The sequence below is a fragment of the Sarcophilus harrisii genome, chromosome 2 (assembly GCF_902635505.1).
Source record: "Sarcophilus harrisii chromosome 2, mSarHar1.11, whole genome shotgun sequence".
In the NCBI taxonomy this organism is placed as follows: domain Eukaryota; kingdom Metazoa; phylum Chordata; class Mammalia; order Dasyuromorphia; family Dasyuridae; genus Sarcophilus; species Sarcophilus harrisii.
Window position 1 is genome coordinate 590,657,502 of NC_045427.1, and position 22,594 is coordinate 590,680,095.

At 40.9% G+C, this 22,594-nt stretch overlaps 1 protein-coding gene across 2 annotated transcripts in view; it reads right to left on the reverse strand.

The window, feature by feature from the left end:
* Positions 1-19,973, reverse strand: part of SLIT1 (slit guidance ligand 1) — a 245,809-nt gene extending 225,836 nt beyond the window's left edge. For both annotated transcript variants that reach the window (XM_031956187.1, XM_031956186.1), the window contains exon 1: positions 19,458-19,973. In XM_031956187.1, the coding sequence (XP_031812047.1) occupies positions 19,458-19,651 (194 nt within the window). In that variant the 5' untranslated portion in view covers positions 19,652-19,973. The remainder of the gene's footprint in view (positions 1-19,457) is intronic.
* Between the last annotated feature and the right edge of the window lie 2,621 nt (positions 19,974-22,594).

The window sequence follows — 22,594 nt, forward strand, 5'->3', positions numbered from 1 at the left end:
ATGCTAAAAATAATAACAACAATGAAAGTAACTCATAACAATATAATGTTTTAAGGCTTGCTCACAATAACTACATTATGAAGCTGGGAGTATATGTATTACGTCTTCTATTTTTACAGTTGAAGAAATTCAGTTTCTGAGAGTTTAATGGCCTGCTCAGGCTCACAAAGCTAATTAAGTATTTGAGATGGGACTCAAATCAATTCCCTCAACAACAAATCCAATACTTTGAAAAAAATTTATCATACAATTTTCCAAAATCAGTCTTAATGATTATCCTTTCTTTCAAATTTTCTAGAATTTCACTAATCCTGAGATTTCTTCTTATTTGGTGTTCTAAACCCATTGCTTTCATTTGCATTTTTTCCAAATCTTTTTCTAATTATTTTCTGAGCTTGTTTTTCTGTTTTAACCAAATTATCCGTCATTCTGCTTTCTTTATCTGCCTTCATTGTTGTTTTCAATGCCCTATGCCATTTTTGTGGAATTTTGTTACCACCTCCTCCTGAGATTTTTTCATTTTTATATGTGTCTTTTGTGATTTGGGGGGGGGGGCTTATTTTTACTTCTTTCTTTAATTCTCTAAATGCGTTAAAGTTGAGAGACCTAGGAGAAATCTCTAGCAAGCTGGATGTCCCCCTCCCCATTTCAGATATAGGATACTCCAGCCCAATTCTGATTAATGTATTCCCTTAGATATCTAGAGAAGAAATATTGGACTAATCAGTTATCACTTGATTTAGCTGTTTTCCAGCATCCTAGGAAGTCCTCCTATTTGTACCCAACAATATCACTTGCAGCCTCTTCATCCTTTGTACCCCCAAATACTCTAGTCACTCTTCCATTTTAACAAAAAGTAGTCCAGACAACAAACAATGAAAGCCCCTGCCAAGATCCCTGGAGTTCTATCCTGTCAGATTGCTTTCTGATGGGGTGTGAAAAGCCACGGATGGCCCCATATTTAGGCCACTGCCCTCAAATCAAATGCTCAGAGCACAAGAAACAGCTGCTTCTCCAGCCACACTCCTCTGACCCTGGAAACTAAGTGCTGTTCAACCTCAGGGGAGAACCATTAAAGCTGCAGCTCCCCCACAAGAAAGAAACATCTTTAAAGGGCTAATAAAGTTCTAAGTTTGCATTTAAGGGGAAATTATTACCACTTATGGTGAGAAAATTGCCTCCAATGGGCAATTCCACCTGCCCTTCTCAGCATGACTGCCTATCAAGATCATGTTTCCAACCTGGGGTCAATCACTTTCACTTGAAATCTCAGCAAAATCTGTCTGAGTGAAAGGAGAAAAAAGGTCCTTTCTTATTACGCTCCTATTTTTCCAACAGGTGGTCCTTCTGATCATAGAGCCCCAGAGTTACCATGGTGATCTTCCAACAGCTGCCTAGGGAAGCTAGAAGGTATGAACAGGCCTCCAGGGGATTCCAAGAAGGGTGAAGGGCCTAGGGAATGGGGAGGGGGTCAGAAATCTAAGCAGAATTGAATTCCCTAGGGTAAAATTCTGATATAAATTTTCCAGTGGGAACCTAGAATTTAACTAGTTCCCTTTAGATCTTCAGGACCATGGATAATGAAGGATCTGACCCAGTTTAGACCTAGACCCATGGGGCCAAGCCAATTTCACCCATGTAAAAAGGCCTGTGAGTATATGCGTCCATCTTTGTGAAGATACTGAGTTCAAGGCCAGAACTATTCATTCCAAACCCTGGGGACTCAGGTCTGGAATGGCCCTGACTGCCAACCTATCTAACAGGCCTGTTCATAAGTGGCTTATGATGAGTAGAATTGATGGGAGAAAAGATGTCTTACTAGAAGTCTTACTTAGTTACAACTAGAGCTGAAATTTTTTTTCAAAATCTCTCTTTTCCAAGGCATACCTGTACTAAACCCTAAAGAACAAAAATATTCCAGGGCAAAATGAATCAGTTAACCAGGGACTATGGTATGTACAAGAGAGTTCAGAGATAATCTAGTTCAACTTTTACATGGGAGGAATCTGAAAGGAGTGACTTGGCCCAGTGTGCACAGCCAGAAAATGTCACATAAAAACTTAGATCTGAAAACCCCAAGTTGAGGGCTCTAAGCCAACCCCATGCCAAGAAGTCAAAGAGAAAATCTCAACCCAGGTGAAATCAATTGGGAAGAGTTAGGAACATATAGGGATTTCTCAAATGTCCTCAGAAGACAACAAATTTGATCATGAACTCATGAACTCCATATCTGAGCTTTTGTGATAAACCCAATAACCCTCTAAGATTTCCTTAGGCATATTATGGAAATAAAAAAATATTCTGAGCCCTTAACCTCAGCACTCTTGAGTCTTCAAGTCCTGCAACCCATATCTTACTGAGAAATACACTAACATCAGTTATTAAAGTAGTCATTAAATAATAATAGATATTTATTTGATAAATAATAATAAAGTTATTATAGGTTGTTATGTCCTGTTTGAGTTATGCTGGGACTTAAAACATTCAAAGGGAAATCTACTTCTATGACTGATTCCACTGGGGAGGAGAGAGACAAAAAGGGAGGTTAAGAAGACCTTAAAAATTCTTCTACTGAGAATTACACGTTTAACCTATATCAGATTGCTTACTGTCTCGAGGAAGGGGTAGGAGGAGGGAAGTAGAAAAATTTGGAACACAAGATTTTGCACAAGTGAATGTTGAAAACCATCTTTGAATGTGTTTAGAAAAATAAAATATTATAATGAAAAAAAATTCTTCTGCCAGATATCAGAAATAAGTAAATGTTCCTATTCCCCTAGAGCAGGAAGTATTTAATAAACATTTGCTGGGTGAATAAAGTGAATAAATGAATAAGCACAGGGACAGGTCTTATATTCCTGACTTTCCCTTGGAGATATTGGTCCAACTGGATGAGGGCAGCTGTTTTTCAATAGAGTCGTACAGGAAAGAGCCAAAGGAAAAGTCTTGTCCAAGAAGAACAGTCAGTTGAAGCATGTCCCCCTGGAAATCTCATTCACTCAAATCTCTATCAAAAGGGAAAGGGAAGACAAAAGAGAGAGGCTCACTAGACCAATCTGCACTAAAACCAATTTGGTTACAAATGGTGTTAGAACAATGGCAGAATTGGGCACATCATGGTCTTTGTTTGTTTTTTCCCCCAACACTCTGGGCCAGGAATACTCTTCCCAAATGGATACCAGCCAACAAAAGCTTCGTTAGCAGCTGCTGCTGCCATGGTTACTGGCAACCTTACTACTCGCCACCATTTCCAGGATCACTCATGATTCTCAGACAAATCTCCGTGCAATAAGAGTTAAGCACCGTGTATGATGGCAGAATTAGGGAGGAAAAGGACCGAGTCAGTGCAGGTCTCCTCAGCACGTCAAGTTAAGAGAGCCAACCTCGGGCAACTGGGGGAAGAATCCAGGAGAAAGAGGAGGAGTTGGTGATGGCGGGACAGTTACTCTTTGAAAAGTTTTCTTAAACTGATCCCCAGACTTGAGGGGGAGAGACACAGAGACAGAGAAAGAAAGAGACAAAGAGAGAAGTTCAAGAGACAGAGACAGAGAAACAGACAGAGACAGAGACAGGAAGAGAGAGACACACAAAGAGACAGAGAGAGAGACAGAGAGAGAGGTTCAAGAGACAAAGAGAGAGATAGAGAGAGATAGAGATAGAGCGAGACAGAAAAAGAGAGGGAGAGAAAAAGAGAGAGAGATACAGACAGAGACAGAAAATCAGACAGAGAGAAAGTGACAGAGAGACAGAGACAGAGATAAAAAGAGGAAGAGACAGAGAGAAGAGAAAGGCAGAGAGAGACAGAGACAGAGACAGAGAGACAGACACAGAGACAGAGACAAAGAGAAAGGAAGAAATAGAGAGAAGAGAAAGACAGAGAGAAAGACAGAGACAGAGGCAGAGAGCAACTTTCATGGGACCCATGACCCTAACAGTCAATGTGGGAACCAGAAGGATCTAAATCACAGACTGTCTCTTAACTAAAAGGGCCTGTTGCCATATGGTCCCACTGCGGCTATTAGAGGCATTCACATCACTTGGGTGTTCAGGGCAGAAATGATGGAAGACATGTACAGGGAGAGCAGGAGGAATAAATGCTTGTTGAATTGTTGAAGACACAGCTTAGGAACCTAGTAGAGAAGAAGTTTCCCCTCAAGCATCCCTCATTTTCTTCTGACCTAAGTCAGTTCCAAGGCAATTCTGGAGGCCAGGGATAAACTGCCACCATCTTTCTGGGCTTCAAGATGGGGAGGAGAGAGCAGAGAACCCCAAAGGGAGAACCCCTGAGGCAGGACTCTCAAGTATCTCTCTCTTCTGAGAGACTTCCTTCCAGAGTGCGGGTTTGAATGAAGCCCTGACAGCCACATGAGTGGACATGGGTTTGTCTGGGAACATAGGCATCATGAAGCCATTTACATCCCTGAAGGCCCCGGGATGATGTCCCTGTTGGTTTGGGCTCTGGAAAACAGGACAGGAAAATAATCGGGCTGTCACAGAGATAGGACATGATGTTTCCTAGAAGCTACACAAACTGCAACAGGGGTAGGCTGTCCAGAGGGCCTCTCTGGTGGAAGATGAAATCCAGGGGACACTTCAATACCAGCAAAAAATTCTCTCATTACTTGGTGATACAATAGAAAGAGAGTTGGATTTGGAGTCAAAGGCCCTGGGTTCAAATCCCATTTTCCTCATTTACTCCTTGTAGCATTAGAATCTGGGAGATGCATCTTCCTAATTTCAAATCTGGCCTCAGATACTTACTAGCTGCCTGACTCTGGGCAAGTCACACACAGGTCACTGTTTGTCTCAGTTTCATCATCTGTAAAATGAAATGGAAAAGGAAACAACAAAGCACTCCAATATTTTTGCCAAAAAAAAACAACCCCTATATGTGGTACTAAAAAATCAGACATGACTGAAAGAACAAAGAAAACTTCAGGAAAATCATTTTACCTCCATAGGCCTCCATTTTTTCATCTGTAAACTGAGAAGGTTAAACTAGATGGCCTCTGAGGTCCTGTGCAGCTTTAAATCTGTAATCCAATGATCTGCTGTATCTTGGCATCAGAAATCACAGGATGGGCTAAGAAACTGGCCACTGATAGACCAATCAAGGCCCAAGAATGAGGGAGAATATTCCAAAGTCACAACACAGGGAGCAAGAAGCTGGCCATACAAAAAAAAATGACTCACACCTCAATTCATAATCTGAAGACTCTGTGGTATCTGAGCTTTGGATTTAGAGACCGGGTTCAAATTCTGGCTCAGGTCACTCAATCTCTCCAAACTTCAGTGTCTTCATCTATAAAACCAGTGTCTATATTCACTTCTACATCTCCCCCAACAATTTCCAAACTCCTCTCCCTGTCTCCTTTCCCAGCCCCTTCTGCACAAAACAATCAAATGATACATAAATATATCAAGACACTCCATCTGCATCCAGAGAGAGAACTATGTGTATCATAAGATAGTATTTTCACCTTTGTTGTTTCTTGCTTGTTTTTTACTTTCTCTTTTTTTCCCCTTTTGATTTGATTTTTCTTGTGCAGCATGATAAATATGAAAATATGTTTAGAAAAATTGCATACATTCTAACTTTTATTGGATTACTTGATGTCTAAGGAAAGGGGAATGGAGGGAGGGGGAGAGAAAAAAGGTTGGCTTTACAAGGATGAATGTAGAAAATTATATTTGCATATATTTTGAAAAATTAAAAGCTATTATTTAAAACAAAAATAAATTAAAATACAAAAATCACACAAAAGTCAAGATTCTGGTTGTGTTAATATAGGAACTCTATCAATAGAGGAGGAAAGGGAAACAAGCATTTATTAACTGCCTACTGTATACTAGACATTGTTAAACACTTTACAAATTTTATCTCATTTGATCTTCATAATAACTATTATTTTCCCATTTTATAGTTGAGAAAACTCAGGCAGACAGAAAACTGAGAACAGAGGTTTAATGTAGCCTCAGATATTTACTAATTGTGTGATCCTGGGTAGGTCATTTTCCCACACTGTCTGACTCAATTTTCCTTATCTATAAAATGGGGATGATAATACTACCTATCATCCAGTAGTGATGATCAAATGAGATAATATTTGTAAGGAACTTTTCATTCCTTGAAGTGCTGCATAAATACTAGCTAATGATCATGACCACAATGATAAGAAGGATGGCGTCCTACCTCCCCAACTATACTAGATAAAATTGGAACCAGATCTCTCTGCTCAGATGCTGCCTGTGACAGTTATTAGGAATATTCATGGGCAAGTGACTTCCCTTTTCTGAGATTGTTTCCTAATCTGTAAAATGGAATGTTGTCATCAACCTCTCAGGGTTATTGAGGCTCTAAGTGATGTATATAAAGTACTTTGTAAAATTTAAGATGCTACATACATTTCAGCTATTAATTACTGGTATTGTTGCTTTTGTTCCACAGAGCCTAACCTTGAACCTAATAATGTATTCCAGAAATGTGTAGCAATGGTAGCATTTAGAGTCTTTCTTCAGTCTGGCTCCATGCAGCTTATCACAGACTTTCTGAACAGGACCGTCCTTCGTGGACCATAAATTCCTGCCAAATGGGCCTACTGGCCTTTCCCCATATGTGAGATTCCATCTCCTCTATCTATGGAAGCCATGGCACAAGCTGCCCCATGTCTGAAAGGCCCTCCTCGCCACCTTGTAGAATCCTTAGTTTCCTTCAAGGCTCAGCTCAAACATGCTCAAGGGAACAAAACAGTAGGACCTTAATAAATGCTTGTTGACTTTTCTTTTAAATATAACTTCCTAACATGCAGACCAACCTGAATCCCCAGGTTTCTAATGCCCTTCCCCTGGAAATTACTTCGAATGTTCTCCCTCCCTCTCTCTGTCATTTTCTCTATGTCTGTTTCTCTCCTTTCTCTCTCTTTCTCTTTCTTTCTTTCTCTCTCTTTTTCTCTCTTCTCTATATCTGTCTGTCTCCTCTTCTCTCTCTCTGTCTCTTTCTCTTTCTTTCTGTCTCTTTGTGTCTGTTTCTCTCCTTTCTTTCTGTGTCTGTTTCTCTCCCTTCTCTGTTTCTGTCTCTGTCTCTGTCTGTCTCTCTCTCTTTCTCTCTGTCTCTTTGTATCTGTTTCTCTCCTTTCTTTCTGTGTCTGTTTCTCTCCCTTCTCTGTTTCTGTCTCTGTCTGTCTGTCTGTCTGTCTCTCTCTCTTGTTTTGTCTCTGAATCTCTTTCTCTGTCAGTTTTCCTATATATACACATAACATATATGTATATATGTATTTGCATTGCCTATGTATGTTGTGTATATATATATATAGGGAGATAGCTATATATATAGAAAAGTATATGTATGTAGTCGCATTACTTATGTATATGTTGTGTGTGTATATAAAGAGAGCCATATAGAGACAGAGATCTATAGAGATCTTTCTATATATGTGTGTGTATGTATATATATATATATATATATATATATATATATATATGTATTTGCATTTGTCCTCATACATGATGTGCTGCCCTAACAGATCCTTCAGAAGAGTGACTTTCCTTCTGGTTTCACATCCCTAGAACATGGTTTAATGTTTGGTATATATAGTTTACTAAATGTTTGCTGAATGAATAAATGATCATCCCAATTCCAACCCCCAGAAAAAAGACAAGACCCTCTGTCTCAAAAGGGTTCACGCTATGCCATGCACTCAGTGGCTGCCATACAAGGTCTGGTCATCATCTGCTCTGGGTAATAAGTATTTGTATGGCGATAATTACTGCACTTGAGAAGAAAATCCCATTAAGTAAGAGTCCTGCTGAGCTGCTAATGCCAGTGTTGAACTGAAGTGAACTGGAGGTGGCTGCTCAGCAGATATCCCAGCTGATCCCAATAACGGAAGCCAATCTTGCCCTCTCCATCCCACCTCCTCTTCCAAACTTCTAATGCAATCACAGAATGTCGCCATCAGGAGGGACCTCGAAGGTCATGGGATATAACCTATACCTAACAAGGACTCCTCCCTACAGAGTCCCCCTCGAGCAGTCATCCAGATGTCCTAAAGGACTATTGGAGGTCACCTAATCCTGCATGCTGCTCCTCCTCAGCAAGCACACAAATCAAGCCACAAGAAGGTAAAGGGAAAAGACATGATGGCCGATCTTGACTTTAGAGAATGCACCATAAGGCACATCTGCCAATTCTCAGGAGAGGGAAAGCCATAGGAGGGGCAGGAGGCCCACATTGACAAAAGTAGCCAGTGGGCTGGCTGGTTTTGTTTAACTCTATTTCTTTTACAAGGGAGGAGTTGGAAAGGTGGGGGGATGTGCTGGGATTGAGAAGGGGCAGCAATGTAAAAAAAAACAGTAAAATATTCATTTTTGAACAATTAGGGTGGGGGGAGCAGGATGGGAATAAAGAATATGGGTCAATCCTCAAAAGCCGCTTCAGGGCAGGCTGGTATCCTGCCAGGCATTCCTTTTTTTCATTTAAGGGGACATAGAAATTTACAGTCACCAGGAACTTGGGAATTCCCAGTTTATCAGAGCCTCCTTTCACTTTCAAGTGACAACCTAGATTGAGGAAAGAAGCAGAGGTTGTGGTGGGGAGGATGGGAGTAGAGGAAGTAGTGAGAGGAGGCTTCCTTTAATTTTTTAGCATTAAAAGATTCCTATTTCCTTCCCTGCAATTTTCCAACCCCCTAAAAATGACAATTGTATCTATAGAATACAAATGCAAAGATAGTTCGAGTTGAATGAGAAGAGTAAAGTTTTTTAATATTCTTAGAAGAAAGTACATAGGATGTTTGTTAGTATCTTGTGTGCTGAAATTCAAATCCTTTTTCCAATTCACTAATTCTTGGTTCCTGCTCTCCAAACTACATCCTGCCTAGCTTGGACTCTTGAGCTGGGAGAAGGGGTTCTATTGCATAGTAATGAGCACTGCTGAGGGGATATAGAGCATCCATATATTGGAGTGTGGTAAAGATGTCCTTCCTATGTCAACAAAGTCGTGGGAAATTGAATCTTACCTGGAAAGATAGGTTGAAACTTAGAAGAGGCTTACTTAGAAAAAAGAGCATTGAATAAAAAGAACCTGGAAACATCTGAGAAGAAGAAAGAAAGAAAGAAACAGAGAGAGAGAGAGAGAGGGAGGCAGGAAGGAAGGAAGGAAGGAAGGAAGGAAGGAAGGAAGGAAGGAAGGAAGGAAGGAAGGAAGGAAGGAAGGAAGGAAGGAAAAGTATAATTAAATGGGTTTATGGGCAAGAAGGCTTGCAACTGGCACATGTGGTATAGCAGACAGACTGCCAGTACCCAGCACATGGTAGATGCTTAATAAATATTTATTTGTGATTATTTCTTCATCTGTGAAGAAGGGAAAGGACTGGATCGCAGCTTCTTAAACTAGTTTGTGATCCCATTCAGCATCTCATAACTGAATGTGGGGGTAGCAAAATTATGATTTATTATCAGTAAATATTTGATTTGTATACTTATTTTATATACCTATATACCCGGGATCATGTAGAAACTTTTTGGGTGAAAAGGGGACACAAGTGGGAAAAGTTTAAGAAGCCCTGAAGTATATGAATTCTAAACTTCCCTTCTAGCAATGAAACCTGTGTCAAGCTAAAAAGTTCATATTTTCTCCGATGGGCAATAGAAAGCCATTGAAGATTTGTGAACTGAGCGATGATGTGGTTGGCTTGTATATGAAGAAAGATTATTTATGCAGCTGTGTGAAGGATGAATTAAGCAGGGAGGTCAAGTAGGGATGGGGTTATTACAGTAGTCTTGGTGAGAGAAAATAAACACCTGGACTATCAGGCTATAACTGAAGAAGAAAGGACAGAGAGAGGTAAGAAAAATAGAATTAAGAAACTAATAGGCTCTGTGGCAGTGAGGGCAAAGAAGATCAAAGGTTTTTCACAAGTTCAAGCTTAAGAGTCAGAAAGATAATAATACCATCAACAGAAATCCAAAAGCTTGGGAAGAGAAGCCAATGGGGAGGGAAGATACATTGAAGAGTTTACAATTTTAGACACGTAGTGGTGGAGATAGTGGATAGACATCTACTTGCAAATGTCAAGCAGTCAATGGAAAGTCCAAGACTGTATGTCAGGGGGAAAAATGAGGCTGTTTAAGTAGAGCTTTGCACCAGGATGCAGAGTGCAGAGAATAAACTTTGCAGTTCAGAAAGGAATCAGAAGGTATAGCACACAGAGGGCTGGACCTGGAGTCACACAACCTGAGTTCAACTCTCCTAGTTGTATGACCCTGGAAAAGTCACTTACCCTCTGTCTGCCTCAGTTTCCTATAAATGGAGCTGAGAATAGTTATCTACCTCCCAGAGGTCTTATGAGGATCCAGTAGATTATTTGTAATGCCTTTAGTACATAATAGTAATTAATAAATGTTTATTCCTTTCCCCCTTTGCAGAAGACTTCCTTCTCCATGTTCATGAACATCCCTACCAAGTCAAAACACTATGGACAAGCTACACCCAGCAAAAGAACTCTGGGAGATGACTATGAACCACTATATGGAATTCCCAATCCCTCTATTTTTGTCCACCAGCATTTTTTGTTTCCTTCACAGGCTAATTGTACACTATTTCAGAGTCCAATTCTTTTTATACAGCAAAATAACTGTTTAGACATGTATACTCATTTTTGTATTTAATTTATACTTTAACATATTTAACATGTATTGGTCAACCTGCCATCTGGGGAGGAGCTGGGGGGAAGGAGGGGAAAAATTAGAATGAAAGGTTTGGCAATTGTCAATGCTATAAAATTACCCATGCATATAACTTCTAAATAAAAAAGCTGTAGTAAAAAAAAATAATAATAAAGGAAGCAATAAACTGGAAAAAAATTTACATTAAAAAAACCCCCACTATGGACAGAAGTGTTGGAGAAGACATGGGTCTGATTTTAAAAATAAATATTTAAATTAAACTGACAATAAAACATTTTAATTCCAGTCAAGTAAAATGGAAAAAGCTTCAGAAAAAAAAGTCATTAATAAGCATTTATTAAGGACCTATGGTGTGCCAAGCACTGTGCTAAGTGCTGGAGATAAAAAGAAAGATTAAAAATAATCCTGGCCCTCAAAAAGTTCATGGTCTAATGGGAAAGATAACATGCAAACTACTATGGACATGGAAGGTATATATAGAATAAATTGGAGACCATCAAGAGAGAAATAAGCATTGAGAAAGGCTTCTTGTAGAAGATGGGATTTTAAATGGGACATAAAATAAGCCAAGGAAGCTGGGACAAAGGCAAAGAACAGATTCTGACCCCAAGAAGCTCTCATTCTAATGGAAGTGATAATGGCCAACGACTATGTATGATATATATATATATATATATATATATATATATATATATATATATAATGTATTAGCTCACAGAGACTTTCTTGCTTTTCTTTTTTATCTTAGAGCCCCTAAATTGGTATTATGGTTCTGTAATAGTCCCTAAAGCAATAATTACTGGATAAAATCCAAATCACACAGGGTATCCCAAAAGTTTTAAAGCACTTTTAAGCTTTTTTGTTTTTTGTTTGTGGTTGTTATTGTTGTTGATTTTGGTTTTTTTTTCTTTTTTTGGGCAGGTAATGGAATAAAGTGACTTGTGTTGGGACAAACAGCTAGTAGATATCAAATACCTGAGGTCACATTTGAATTGGGATCCTCCCGACTCTAAAATAGGTACTCTGTCCATTGATCCACCCAGTCAGCCCCAGTGTTGAGATTTATTAAATAAAAATAAATTAAAAAAATAAAGCTGACTTTTTTTTTAATGGTGAAAACTAGACAAGCCAAACAAAGCTCATTAAGAACAGATCTTGCAAGGCTATCCTCTTTTTTTCCATTTCATTTCATGTATTCATTTCATATTGTTTTGAAATCATAAAATTAAGTAAATAAAAAAACTCAACAAGGCAAATACAACTCATTGGAAAGTTCACTTTTTTCATTTGAGTTAGGCAACTGTTACATCAGGGGAATGCTGCAGATATATTCCTGTCTACATTGTTTCAAAGCTTCTAGTAAGCATCTCCCTGCCTTTCAGAGATTCAGGGCTTCTTAAATGTTTTCTGCTAATGACCCTTTTTCTCCCCCCCAAAACTTTGCATGATTCTGAGTACATCAGTACATAAAATAGGTATGTAAATCAAATATTTACTAATAACAAATCATAATTTCACAACTCCCATATTCAATTATGAGACCCCTTATGGGGTCATGAATCACATTTCAAGAGGCTGGGGTCTAGAAAATAAAGTTAGATGAGTCATAACGGGTTGGATGGACTGGATTCAAAGAGCAGTTAGTTGTTCGTGGTTCAAGGTCAATGTGATAAGTCATCTCCAATCGAATACCCAAGGGATTTGTGGTTAGCCCTGGGCAAAACAGTTTTTATAAAGGACTTGGATAAAGGCATAAATAGCAGTCTTCAACACTGTAAATGACACAAATCTGAGAGGGATGGCTAACAATGGAAGATGACAGAGTCAGGATCCAAAAAGATTTTCACAGGCTAGATCTAGCATTGGGCTGAATTTAAGAAGATGAAATTTCCATAGGGATAAATATAAAGTTCTATACTTGAGTATTAAAAAAATCAACTTCATAATAGGGGAGAAAGAAGTTTGTCCAAAAAAGACGTAAGGGAGTTAGTGGATTGTAAAGTCAATAAGAGTCAGCAATTAAAAAAAAAAAAAAAGCCAATGCAATCTCAGATTTCATTAAAATAGACATCCAAGGTGGTAGTTCCTCTCTAATCCACCTTCATCAGATCTCATTTAGAGCTCAGCTTTTTAAACTGTGGTTTGTGTCTCACAATTGAATGTGGAGGTAATAAAATTATGATTTATCATCAACAAATGTTTGATTTGTATATCTATTTTACTACATAATTAGGATAGAAAGAGGTCACAAATGGGAAAAATTTAATAAGTCCTGATCTAGAGAAATCTGTTCAGTTCTGAGTGCAACAATTTAAGAAATACATTTAGAATCTGGAGCACATCCAAAATGGGATAACAAGGATGGCTAAAAGGTTTGAGAGGAAGGACGAATATAATGAGTGTCCTCAAGTATTTAAAGGACTATCATGTAAAAGAGGGAGTCAGTTTGTTCTATTTGTCCATAGAAGGACAAAGCGCAAAGGGAAGAACCAGGGCTACTGAGTAGAACTTGCAAAGGAGCAAATATAAGCTTCACATCAAAATTTTCCAAATAATTAGAGCTGTCCCACAGTGGAACAGGCTGCTTCAGGGAATGATAGACTTCCTTGAAGGCTTGAAAGCAGAAGCTGGATGACCATTTGTCAGACATTTTATAATTTGGATTCCTACTGGATATCTTCTAACTCTCAAATCATGGATAATTCTCAGAAAGGAAAAAAAAAGATATGGTTTGATCTGCTTGTCTGCAAAGAGCAGACTTAGAAACAATAAGTAGCAAAGATATAGATTTGGGCTCCATGTAAGAAAGAACTCCCTAGTGGCTCTATTCAACAATGAGATGATCCAAATCAGTTCTAATTGTTAAGTAATGAAGAGAACCAGCTACACCCAGCGAAAGAATTATAGGAAATGAGTGTGGACTACAACATGGTATTTCCACTCCTTCTGTTACTGTTTGCTTGAATTTTTATTTCCCTTCTCAGATTATTTTTACATTCTTTCTAAATCCAATTTTTCTTGTGCAGCAAGATAACTGTATAAATATGCATATATATATTGTATTTAACATATAATTTAACATATTTAACATATATTGGGCTGCCTACCATCCAGAGGAGGGGAAAAGTTGAAACAGCAGGTTTTGCAAGGGTCAATGATTAAAAATTACTTATGCATATGTTTTTATAAATAAAAAGCTATAATAAAGGGGAAAAAAGAGAAAACTCCCTAACAATTTGAATTATCTGAAAATAAAATGGACAATCTTAGGAGCTAATACATCTCCCTTCTCCAAAGGTCTTTAAGCAAAAGTCAGATGACTATTTTTAAAAAACCTTTCCAGCTGATTATTTGTTAGATTATTTTATGGAAGGCATCCTTTTTCAGATTTGGGATGGGCTAAAGAACCTCTAAACTTCCTTCCAATTCCAAGTATCTATGAGTCTGCAATGTCATACACAAAGAGAAGCATCTAATCTAGATTTTGTTATATATGATCCTTTCTCCATTCGTGCCCCATACAAGACATCCTCCATGACAGCAGCATGCACCATTGGTAAACACATATCTAACTGTTTTATTCCTTGTTTGCCATTAATAATCAGAGGGTCATTGCACAGTTGTCTCTTGGGAAGCATATGCTTAGTTCTGAAGGAATTTAGAGTGACATAGCCACGCTTGGTCTTGGTGATGACAGCAGCTAGCTAGCTATGATGGATAGAGGGCCCTTGGGTTTGCACAATGCTTTACATATGGTACCTCATTTGATTCTCACAACAACCCTGGGAGGTAAGTGCTGTTATTATCCTCATTTTAAAGATGAAGCAACTGAAGCAGACATAGATTAAGTTTCTTGCCCCAGGGTCACACAACTAGGAAGTGGCTAAAACAGTTTTTGAATCTAGTTCTTGACTTAGAGTCCAGCAATCTATCAACTATATCAACCAGCTTCCAAATAATTTGTTGTTGATAAGTTGTTTCAGTTATGTCTAATTCTTCATGACTCCATTTAGGGTTTTCTTGGCAAAACCACAGGAATGATTTGCCACTTCTTCCGTAGCTCATTTTATAAATGAGGAAACTGAGGCAAAAAGAGTTAAGTGACTTGCTCAGGGTCACAGAGAGTGCCTGAAGCCAGATTTAAACTCACATCTTCCTGAATTCTATCTACTACTTCCCTCAAATAAGAATAGCTAGTATTTATATAGCACTTTAAGGTTTTGCTATATAAACGAAGCTGCAAAAGAGGACTAGCCAAGGAGCCAGCAAGAGCTGTTCACTAAGTAGACTTTTTTGAATGAAAAACAAACAAACAAAAAAAAACTTCTGTTCTCACTCTTTTCTTCCTTTCCCCTTAACATGTGGAATGGAATTCTTATTGGGATTTCCTCTGAAGGGGAGGTGGGGGAGAGATGCAGGAAGTGTCACTTTCCCTACCATCACCAACGCTACTAATTATGCATCAGTTCATACATGACAGAATGTATATGTGCTGTCGAGGTAAATCTGAGCCTGGATCTCAACATCCTGCTGCCTCTTCTGCTTAGTGTTTCTTTGCCTGAATACAGAATACTAAACATCGATCCTGAGATGGATGTTTTCAGAATGGGAAGCCTCGAGTCCAAGTCATCAGGCTTTCCTGGTTCCTCAGTTAGTTAGAGGAGTTTTAGCTGCTCAGTTAAAGAAATTTGAAAATTTTTCTACCATTATACCCACCTTAAAGAAGAGAACTACCACCTAGAGTTTGAGCCCATGCTATGTCCCAGCTGGCCAAAAAAACATGAACTTTGAAGTAGTTGTTCAAAAAGTACAGAGCCAAATGTGGAAACTCAATTCAAGTATCACTAAATATTCCATATTGCAATATTTTACTTCTCATAATATACTCCTCCTAGTAGAGTATAAAAAGAGTATGGATTGCTAAATCGTGTTTTAAATCTTTGTTAATATGTATTTGTGTGGGTTTTGTGTTCTAAGCCCTTTTTCTATGTGGAAGAAATAAATAGCTGTCCTATACCTGACCTATGTTGTACACTGGATACCTTTATGATTCTCCCAAAGGGACTAGGGTCCAAAATCAGTAGTTTGCCTGTCACTGATTATGTAAATAAGTAGTTATAAAGACATTGACAAATTTGTTCCATTTTACATCTTTGTTGTCCTTCTGCCACTTTCATCATCCATGAATGCTCTTGGGATCATATGGCTCATTTGGATCTCATGTCAATTTTTTTGAATACTTGATTTTGCTACCACTGCTTTTTGATGTGAAAGAAGGCACTTTTGCTGCTATCATTCTGCCATCCTGCTAGGAAGTGTTTTACCAATGATTATGTACCGTAAGCCATTATTACCCTGGCCTGTCACCTGTATCTGTCAAGGAGATTAAGAGTTTGCTGATTAAGGAGAATTCTGGGCCCTCCTTGTTGTAGAACTGTTTTACATTAGTTAAAATTTTGTAGGAAATGGTGATAAGGTCAGTATCTTTTGTCTTCCCCCACCCCCATTTCCCACTAATAAGCCTCACTAACTCATTTGACTAAGGTTGAAAATGTTGCTACTGTTTAAGTGTCACCTGTTCATCTTTAGCCTTCCTATTAAGTTGATGTTTATTTTGACCTTTGTTCTAACTAGCTGTTGGACTAACAACACACAGATAGATAATTCTGATGACCTCCATATTAATAATCAGTTATTTCCTATAACTTAAGATATAGCCATTTTGCATTTAATAAAATTTCACATTTTATATAGATTTTAATTATAAAGATCAATATATTTAATCAAAGTAGAATTCTTATTTTTAAAAAAAGCCAGACGTGAGAAGTTTCCTCTGAATCCTGGCCCAACAAATAAGAAGATGCTTTCTGGGACTCCTGACCCGTACTCCTTAGCTCTTTACTTTAATTGTTCCATTACAGTAAATTATTTAGCATACCCTCTCCCCCTCCCAGCTCACCCCCTATAGCTTCACTAACTGAACTGCATTTCCTTAGCAGCTGTGGGGGCCTCTGGCGAGCTTTTCTGTAGATGCCTCTGCTGGAATCCAGGGATGATTCCACATCATTTGAGGGAGACGAGACTAACCAGTGTTATGGAATATGGGATCATAAAGTTGCTTGGCCACACAGGCTGCCATAGAAACTACCCAGAGGACAAAAGAGAAATGCACAGCTGCAGACTATAAAAATTTCACAGCCTCAGAAGAAGCTGCTGTTTCAGTCACTGATAGTGCTCGACACCCATATTGATTAGAGAGACGAATTTACCACTGTTATTTTAAGTCCACATGTGCATTCTTTCTTGGCTCTGTCAAATTTCTTGTTTTTAAAATTCTCTTTTCTTTACTAAGTAGCTCTTTCTTGGTCTATTTAAAAGAAACATCTTATTTCTTTCCACTATTACTCTCCACTCCAAATCAGCAGATGATAAAAATAATTCACACTTCTATGATGTCTGAACTTTCCAGATGATAATCCTGTTAAATAGATACTTTAAGAAATCTCATTCCCATTTTACAGAAAAGGAAACTGAGGCTCATGAGCTCAAATGACTTGCCCAATATCACACAGCTAGTATCAGAACCTTGCTCAAAACCTAATTCTCTCCTGACCCCAAAGAGTAAAAATTAGACTTCTCCTTTTCCCTCCAGAATAATTTACTCCTGGGCCAAAGCCCAAAGTCTTCCCCTTTCTCACTCAGCCTACCTTAACTTTACTTGTCTAAAAGTAATTTGGATTCCATCTCACTTCATTGTATAAAGTTAAATAGCTTAAGAGAGTTTTTTTTAATTACCCTGAGAGGGGCAAGAGGGAAAGAGAGACCAAGACCAAAAATAAATGATCAAATCTTTTCAAAAACAACAAAAAAAATTTCAAAGGGGAATGAAGTTATTCAGGGAGGGAAACACTGCAGAAGAACCGCTACATACACATCAAAGAATGCAGAGCTTGCCACTGTTTCAAATGAGCAGAGATAGAAATAGAGAGGAGGGAAGCTTGGGAAGTCTTACAAACTCGGGAATTCAAGGAACCAAAGGACAAATGTCTGTCCATAGAACTACTTCTTCTCAAAGAAGCAGCTCTGATCAGAGCAACTATTTGGATCTACTCTAAACCCTAGCTCTATGCTGATAGACCTGAAGAAGGAATAAACTGAACTGAGGAATATCATCAAGGATTCCAATCCTTCCCTATTTCAGAATTCAGAAGCAGAATCTTAATCCCCATGTAACCTCTCTGTCCCCTGTTTAACCACAAATGGCTAGTACACTTCTGAGGACATACTTACAGAATCGGACAGTAGGAGATTCTAAGGGAAAATGTCTGCTTCCTAATTGTTGACCTTAGTACATAAAGTTTCATGGAGAAAAATGATCCCTTTAGGGTCAGATTTCTGTCTCTGACCTGCTGGGAGCGATGAAAATGTGTGAAAAAGTTATCAAAATATGGGCTCTTTGATTGAGAGCTACTGGATTTGCACAGGAGTGTGGGAAGAAAGGACAGACTGGCTTCAAAGGAGGCAGCACAGCCCCCCTACAAATTCCCGTTCCAAAATCCATTGGTGCAATAACCTCTGTCCTAGTACAAAGGCTCTGTGTGTGTCCAAAAATCCATCATACACACGCATGTATCCTGTAGATGCAAAACGGGACATACTATTGGTCTGGAGCAAGAGAAACTGCAAATTTGCATATACAGAGCTTGGATAAAGCTCTAAGCACATTACTTAGCTCTGTAAATACACATGCTACCCATACACTCTGTCACCCAGCAGTGCTCCAGGAGAACTATAAAAGACATATAGTCTCTTTAAGAATTCAAGGGAAGGAGTAAGGGTAGGATGTGGGCAGTGAGTAGAAATCAGGTTTTTATTACTTAAAATAGCTAATCTCTCCTTAACCCTGTTAAAAAGAGCACACTGCCCCATAGCAGGAACAGGGGGACAAAAGTATTGTCACCAGGTCTGTTTGGGGGCCAGTATTTCCCAGGTCTCCCTCCCCCACCCCTCTGTCAGGCTTATCCACATCCTCTCTGATAAACCAGATCAGTCACAACCCAAGCTCCCAATATCAAAGATGTCCCAAGGCTACGCTGTGACATGTTTCATTCCATTGTTTATCTGAACTGCAGATGAAGAGGGGTAACGAGGAAAACTAATGGGTGATACCTGCCAAGGAAAGGATACTGCACCAGGACAAACAATAGGGGAAAGGAGACGGGAAGAGCCTCAACTAAGCACCCAAAACACCCCTGCAGCAGCCCAGCAGCCTTCTTGCCCGAAAAGGCCAAATGCAAACACACCCACATACAAATACACCCTTATTCCAAGCCCACATAACCCCAAAATGGGGTTTTCTGCCTGATAAAGTATGTGACAATCTCCATTCCAAGGGGGGTGCCATAAGGATTATCTCATGAGATTCTGAAGCACCCTGAAAACAGAGTTACTGTATCAATTCAGCATCACATAATAAGAGGGGGGAAGGAGGGCTAGGGGTGCAGGTGTGAGTGAGGATAGGGGAGCCAGGGAGCTTACAACCCTAGGGAGGGCTATTTGAATCAAGAAGAGGCAAGCAGCTGTGCTCTTGGCTCAGGAAATAACCTCAGCTCCACTGACCAATCCAATGGTTTTCTATCGAGGGCCCCAAACTGTGCCCTCCAGACTAGGGAATCAAATCTAGGCTGGAAGGGATTACAGGGGCTAACGTGGGGGACTCCCTACTGCTCCCCACTGGGAATAAACATAAGGAAAAAGGTCCCCATACTCACAGTCTCTCAGTGTTGCGCGGGATGTTTTTGGGCACGGCTCTGAGCCCCATGCCATGGCAATCCACAGTCGTCCCTGTGCAGGTGCAGAGAGCAGGGCAGCCGCGGGCACCCAGCTGGCACAGGGCATTCCACACCAAGAGCCAGACCTCTGGCCGGCGCCAAGCGGAGTGGCCACCCCTGTGGTTCAGAGCCATGGTACCCACAGACAGTCCTGTTTCAGTGCCAGAAGACTGGATCCTTTGACCATTACAGTCCTACGTTTGGCTCCAAGCACCACACAGGTTTGTGTGTAATTCCAGGTAAAAACAAGGTGGGGGAGGAAGGAAATAGGGGGGAGAGAAGGAGGAAAAGCTTCTTTCTTCTGATGCTTCAGAAGTGTCTTTCTGGATGCAGAGCACCTTCCTCTTCCAGTAGCTCTCGCACTGCCTCTCTGGATGGATGGAGTTCTCCTCTGGAGTGAGCTTATCTCCCTCTCCTATTTCTCCCCCTCTCTTTCCCTCCCTTCCTCCCTCCCTGCCTCTCTCTGTCTCCCTCCCTCCCTCCCTGATTGCTGCGAAGAGGAAAATGGGAAAGCCGCGAGCACACACGCACACACACACACACACACACACACACTCACACTCACACCCTCTCTCGCGCGCGCACACACACTCACATCCAGCAGTCATCCATCAATCTAAAGGCACAAATATCAGCCCTGACTCCTCCTCTCCCGTCCCTCCCGGCTCTCTCTAGCCCCAGCCGCTACAGTCTTCAAACGGCCACTCAGCTCAAGTGGAGCCGCGGACAGTTTCAAAGGTGTAACCCCGGAGCACCGCAAAGGAAGGGGGCCGGGGCGCTGGGGCGCTGGGGCGGAGGTGGGGGTGGGGCGGGCGCGCTGCGGCTCAAAGGAGAGGAAGGGGAGTCTCAGCTGGGAGTAAGGGGCGCCGGAGGAGCGCGCGCACTGACCCACACACGTAAGCCACAAACACACGCGCGAAAAGCCCCTCACCCTGTCACGCCAGGCACACGGTCCTGGGCACGCGTTGTCGGTCACACTCACAGGCGTGCCCAGGAGTGCACTCCCCAATCCGCCCCCGCGCACGCACCCACCCCAAACACACACACACACACACACACCCCGGAGGCACTTGAAGCCCTGGTTTTCGGCGCCTCCTGCCAGTCTAAGGCAGGGCGGGGTGACCGCGTCCCCCAGGGGCCTGCGGAAGCCGGGACAGGGGGGAGCCCAGCCCGCAAAGGTGAGGCCGGGTCACCAGCACCCCTGACTCTGGGCCCCCCTGCTCATCGGGACGGCTCGGGGCGCTGAGGCAGACCCGGGGTGCTGCTTGGGCATCCAGTGCCCCGGCCGGGGCAGATCATTAGGGTTCCGAGCGCCTAAGGGAGCCACCTGCCCCCCGACGCCTCCCTCTCCCCGCCAGCTTCTGAAAACAAGGGCGGTGTCCAAAGGGTAAGGCAAAGGGAGCTTCGGGGGCATCGCCGAACACCTGTCTCGAGGGACCCGAGGCTGCTCTGGCGGGAAGTTTCTGTACCACGAACCAGCAAGTTTCCCTCGGCGTCCTTCTCCCACCCAAACTCTCCACCCCCAGTCTCCCCGATCTCGCCCCCCCAACCATCCTCCAGGACCGTAGTCCATTTCACTGCGAGGAAAACTAGGAGCCAAGTTAAGCTGCTTTCATTAAACTCCATCAGGGTCACTTTATTGTACAGGACAGAGAATGTCTTACTGGTGGTTACAGCTAACATCCTGACTGAAGGGAAACCAGGCCCTTAGGGGGTTCGGAAGGAGGAGGAGATCCCCACCCCCATGCGACAGCATGCAGAAAGAATCAGGTTAAAATAAATTCCCACGGCATCCCTGAAGGAGAGTCATAGATCATGGCTCTGGGGCTGGGAAGGATTTCAAAGGCTTCTTCTGATGCTTCAGAAGTGTCTTTCTGGATGCTAAGAACTTTGCTATTCCAGTAGCTATCGCATTGCCTCTCTGGATGGATGGAGTTCTCCTCTAGAGGGAACTTATCTCCCTCTCCTGTGTCTCCCTCTCTTTTTCTCTCCTTGCCTCCCTCTGTCTCCCTCCCTCCCCATCTTTTACAGAGGAGAAAACTAGCAGGGAGATTTTAAGAACCTTGCCCAAGATCACACAAGTAATACTAGCAGCAGATCTGGACTGAAACCCAGACCCTCCAATTCAAAGCCAGCTTGGTGTGTAGTGAGAACACTGGGTTTGGAGTTCAGAAATCACCAGGTGAATGATATGGAGTTAAACCCAGTCCCTTTTGCAAGTCTCAGTTTCTAAGTCTCTAAAATCAGACTAGAACTCTAAGATCCCTTCCAGCACTAACAATTCATTTTCTTTGGCTTAAAATACGGTTTATCTTAACAAAGGATATTTTGAGGAATGGGTCCTATTAATAAAGAACACCAGCAAGAATGAATCCTGCTGTTTTGTTTTGTGGATAGGAACAGAGGAGAAAGAAGGAAGGGACCCTCCTCTTCTATGTTTTTGTTTGTTTTGATTTGAATTAGCTTGGTTTGGTTTGTAATATTAACAAGTAAGTTGGGTTGGTTTGTAATATTAACAAATAAGTTACTCCACTATGTAAGTAAGTTACTCTTACTATGTAAGTAAGTTACTCTTACTATGTAAGTAAGTTACTCATCCACTATGGGGAGGTTGTGCTTCCAAGTTATTACCCAACTTCTAATTCTCAGCCCCAGGAGAGCATAGATTATGGCAGATTAATGTTCTCATCCCACCCTTTTACATATTTAGGGCTTGCTTTTTAAAATTCCTTTTTTTTTAAGTTAGCTCAGGATTGTCATGAAATTGACCTTTAGAAGGTCACTTCATACTGCATCTTGTAGTACAGCCCTTATCACTCCTCAAGCATATTTTCCATCAGTCTCCCCCAGACAACCCAAAAACTTATAAGGAAACATGCAGTAATACAATCAGACATAAAACGGACTAGTATGAAGAGATCTTCCCAGTTACCTCTACACTTTTTTTTTTGACTAAGTCATCTTACCAGATTTTGCTTTGGGACAAATGAATGAAAAGATTGCTGCTTCCAAGAAGTAGCGCTGATTACTACTCTAGAAAAAAATGGCCACTGGTATCTGAAAAGAGCACAAAGAAG